Source organism: Gossypium raimondii, chromosome 7 (genome assembly GCF_025698545.1).
Source record: "Gossypium raimondii isolate GPD5lz chromosome 7, ASM2569854v1, whole genome shotgun sequence".
In the NCBI taxonomy this organism is placed as follows: Eukaryota; Viridiplantae; Streptophyta; class Magnoliopsida; order Malvales; family Malvaceae; genus Gossypium; species Gossypium raimondii.
Genome location: NC_068571.1, coordinates 48,763,491 through 48,768,447, shown reverse-complemented (window position 1 = coordinate 48,768,447; position 4,957 = coordinate 48,763,491). Strand labels below are relative to the sequence as shown.

The following is a 4,957-nucleotide window of genomic DNA, read 5'->3' as shown; positions in this document are numbered from 1 at the left end:
ATTCCTCAAACTTGAATTTCGTCAAACAAAATAGTTTTTTTTTCTAACACCATTAAGAGATTATCAGAATGTCGCATAATCATTTGAATTTTTTAAAATATATTAAAAAATACTAAAAACGCACATTGTAAATGAACCTAGACAAATTCGTAGTCATTTTGGACATATATTTTTAGTAATTTTTAAATAAACATTTTAAAAACCACCAAAAAATACTAAAATTGTCTTTTATCTTTTTGTTTTTAAATCAACATCGTGCCTTTTTTTTTCTTTTTAAAGGCTAAATTATTAAAGCCCCAATCTTTCTTTAGATAAAAAGGACTATGTTATCTATAATGGCCAATTTCCAACTTTATTTACTGAAATGAGCCAATTTTTTCATTGTTTACCAGAAAGGGCTGAAAATGACAAAGCGCGTTCACACAAGAGCGTTTTTAAGTGAAATTTCAGCAAAACGCGCCCTTGGGGAAGCAAATTTGCCATGTCAGCACAAAACGCTCTGACATGGAAGCGTTTTAACTCGTGTCAGCAAAAACACGCTGACATGGGCACACTTGTGCCCGTTCTCAAATTAAATTTTCAAAAAATGTCATTTTTTAAAAAAATTATAAAAATAGACCAGTTTTTTTGAAAATTTACAAAGAATAAGCCTTTATAAAGACCCAAAATAGCAAAAAAAAAAAATTTATTAAGGTGACACCAATTAATAAGGAAATAAAACTTACAAAGTAGATCTTTATATAGACCCAAAGTCTTATTTTTCTTATTTTCTTAAATAATGTAGGATATGAGACATATGCATATATAGACTTATGAATAGTTTTGCAAATTGTTCCTAAACAATATGGGATTCCTTCCTCTTTAACTAACAACATAAGATTAAAGGCTACACTATATTTTATAATTTTTTACAAAACAATTTCTATTTTTTTATATTTTGTTAACATTTTCTCATATTATAAAATTATCTTTTGAGATCTTTAATCTTGTTGCATTTTAGAATTGTTAGCATATACAAAGGACTATTAAAAAAGAATAAATTGCACATATGAAACTTGTACATGCAATAATCTTCTATTCAATTTTAAATGTTTGAAATTAATATACATGCAATTCTAATTTTTAAAATGATTTTCCATTATTTAAATTTAGAAGTTATATTTTAATTTTTAATTTATTTTATATTATGAATGTTTGATTAATAAATAAATGGTGAGTATTTGGTACTCAAATACTATATTTTTTGTAATTTAAAAAATTATATATCTTTTTAAATATTTATTTACTTTAATATTTTACTATACTCAATAATTTTTAGTCCTAATTTTAATTTAATTTTCATCACCTAATGAATGCTGATAAATTTATTTCAGATGTATTTTGACTTGATAGATAATCTGTTTAAACATAGTATATAATTATGTTAAATAAGTTTTTTATAGAAATATATAATATACATAAAATATAATAATTATTTTCATATTTTTATATCTAGATTAAATTACATTAGTAGTCACTTAACTATGATTTTTGGCTATCGAATTATAAAATTTACAAAATGATCACTCAACTATTAGTATTTTTAAAATGTTTATTTTTAATATTTTACCATACTCATTTTATATTTTATAATTTTTTACTTATAGAGTTTAAAATTTTTATTTATAATGTAACAAATGTTAACTTTTGTAAAAAATATAAAATATAGTGTAGCCTTTAATCTTATGTTGTTAGTTAAAAGATGAAGGAATCTCACATTGTTTAGGAACAAGCTGTAAACGTATTCATGAGTCTGTATATACACATGTCTCATATCTCATATTGCTTAAGAAAATAAGGAAAATGAGACTTTGGGTCTATATATAGATCTACTTTGTAAGTTCTATTTCTATATTAATTGGTAACACTTTAAAATAAAACAAAAAATTGTATTGCCACTTTGTGTCTTTATAAAGGCTTATTCTCGTAAGTTTTCAAAAAAATTGGTCTATTTTTATAATTTTTTTTAAAAATGACCTTTTTTGAAAATTTAATCTAAGAACGGGCAAAAGTGTGCCCATGTTAGCGTGTTTTTGCTAATGTGGGGTAAAAGGCTTCCACGTCATGAGTGTGTTTTGTGCTGACATGGTAAAATCGCTCCTCCAAGGGCGTGTTTTGCTGAAATTTTACCCAAAAATGCTCCTATGTGACCGTGTTTTGTCATTTTCGGTTCTAATAAATAATGAAAAAATTGGTCCATTTTCGTAAATAAAGTTGGAAATGAGACTTTATAGGTAAAATAGTCAATAGAAAGAGGAAGGATTTGACTCTTGCCTTTAAGAAATGACATGAAATAAATTAAGAATTAAGGAAAAGCATAAAGCAGAAGACTCGACTCTACTTCTAGCATGCTTCACACTTTCAGATAACATTCTGCTGGATTATTTGTACCAGAGATCTCCAAATTACTATTTACTTTTTAAATTGATCCTTAAACTTTAAAATATTCTAGTTGAATCCTTAAATTATTAGTATCTTTTATCAACCATGTAATTGAGTCATTCATTTTGATGTTAAATATGCTCCAATTTGAATTAGAATTGATGCCTAAATTAATAGGTTATTGATACTTGAAGATCTCAATTATGTTTTGAAATTTAAGACCAATAGAGAATTTCAGTCATAATGCGAGGACTTTTGATGGAATTAACCCTATTCTTAATTTAGCCTAACAGATAAGTTTACCTTAGTTGAAAAGGAGAGAATAATTACAAAAGAGTAGAATAAAAGGTATGATGAGATTATTATTATTATTATTACGAAATCTTAGCAAATAGAGTGGAACCCATTATAGCCTGACCTAAATGAAATCTTCAGGTTCCATTATTACAAATACAATGAACTAAATAGTCTTTATACATGTCAAATTGGTGAATAGAAAAACATCCATAGCCCCAAATTCTTTAAACAAAAGCCATTAGCTATGATGATGAGGTATTTATATTGGTAAAAATATTATAGAAATTTTTATACTAAGAGCTTGATTGTATTTTATTCTATTTATTAAAAATTAGAAAAATTAATCTTTATACATTAGATCAAAAAGCAAACTAGTTATTTTGTTAAAAAATTCATCCAATTCTACAGTTAAAAAGTGGTATTTGTACTTTTTGTCAGTTACACCAGTTTTCAATAGTAAAAAATAAATGAAATTTTTAACATAAAGGATTAGTTTGCTCTTTCGTCTAACATACAGGGATTAATTTGTCTATTTTCTGAATAAAAGAGACAAAATGCAATCTGATCCTAGTACAAGGGCCTCTATGATAATTTTACCTGTATTCATTCCATTATCGTTTCCTCAAACTGGAAATCAGTGTGAATTCCAGCTTGTTCATGTTGCCACCATGAATTGAAACCAAATCGATGATGGGTTCCATCTGGTTCAAGTGAGAGATCAGGAAGGTCAAACCACATACTCAGATCACTATCCTCCGATGACATTGTAGTCGAACTTGCTGCTTCCCCTTCAAACCTTTCTTCTTCTTCTTCACCAACCATGCCATTGCCATTGCCATTCCCATGGGCTGCTTCATTAGCAGCCTTTTGAATATCCCTATGGCTACAAGTAGCAGGACGAGGAAGTTGATGAGCTAATTTGGGAAAATTAAGGTAAGCTGATTCACCTTTGATAGCTATGGAGGCTGCATCGTGTGCTCGAGCTGCCATTTCCGCCGTGGGGAATGTGCCCAGCCAAATCCTTGAATTCTTCTTGGGTTCACGTATTTCAGACACCCATTTGCCCCAACTTCGCATCCTCACACCACGATACTTGCAACTCTTTTCATGATTGTTGCTGGCGTTGGGTTTCATTGATGACACTCCAGGTTTTTTTGCTGGGTTTGATGATCTTTTCTTCCTACGGGATTTCTTTATATACTTTAAACCCATTAGAACATGATACTAGTATAGCTACTATTTGGAGGAGACTTGGTGCAAGGGGAGAGTTTGGCACCTTTAATACACTTTATTGGGACCCAATGTTTTAATTACTGCAACAGTGATACAATAAAATATAGATTTTCGATTCAGTCGTTGTTCTATCAATAATGAAAAATTCATAAAATTTAAAATATTAAACTGGTTAAACTATCGATATTCTGGATTCACCTAAAGATCTAAACTCTTATCTCTAGACTAATATACTAGTCAATTCTTGATTCAACTAGTTTAACCGATCTGATTCAAATAACGCTGACGGGCTTTTTCAATACAAGATTGTGTCCCGAAAACTTTGAGTTGTCATATTTTGTAAATCCTTAAGTGGGTTTGCAGTCTAGAGTTATTTTATTTTATGTTTAGATATATTTTGAGTATTAATTTAATCATGTTTTGTAATTATTGGATGATGATAGATATTATTTGTGTATTATTTATATTTGTGGTTGTAACTAACTTAAAAAAAATGTAAGATAACAAAAGCATAGGTCTAATTATGCCCCAATCCCAATTGATAGCACTATTAGCCTACTTTTGTTAAATCTAAATATGTTAGCAATTAGACTTTTAAGTTGTAAATTATCGATTGAATTTAATCTTAAAATCAAATATAAATCCGTGAAAATAAAAAAAAAGTAAATGAGAGATTGAAAGCATAAATGATGTCAATGTATAAAAGATCAGTAGCCACGTTTCAATTATATATAGAGAGAGAATAGAATCCTATGAAGAAAAGAAGGAAGATAAAAGGGTTTTGTGGTTGATTGTTGTTAGTCATAATTCAATTAATTAGTATGTTTAAGTCATTAGTGCTTGTTAACTCTTTTTTCTTATATGGGAAAATGAATTTAAAATTTATATTTCAATAATAATATTTGTGTGAAAAATATAAAAAAATATATGATTTTTATAATTTAAGGTTTTTAAATTTACTGCTAAATAAACATTTAATAATTTTATGAATTTAATGAATAATCAT

The 4,957-nt window shown here is 27.7% G+C and overlaps 1 protein-coding gene across 1 annotated transcript; it reads right to left on the bottom strand.

Annotated features, from left to right (window-relative positions):
• Window positions 1-3,164: 3,164 nt before the first annotated feature.
• On the bottom strand, window positions 3,165-3,981 carry LOC105785260 (ethylene-responsive transcription factor ERF039). Its single transcript, XM_012611248.2, has one exon. It carries the CDS (start codon window positions 3,928-3,930, stop codon window positions 3,322-3,324), a length of 609 nt encoding a protein of 202 aa, XP_012466702.1. The 5' UTR covers window positions 3,931-3,981; the 3' UTR covers window positions 3,165-3,321.
• Between the last annotated feature and the right edge of the window lie 976 nt (window positions 3,982-4,957).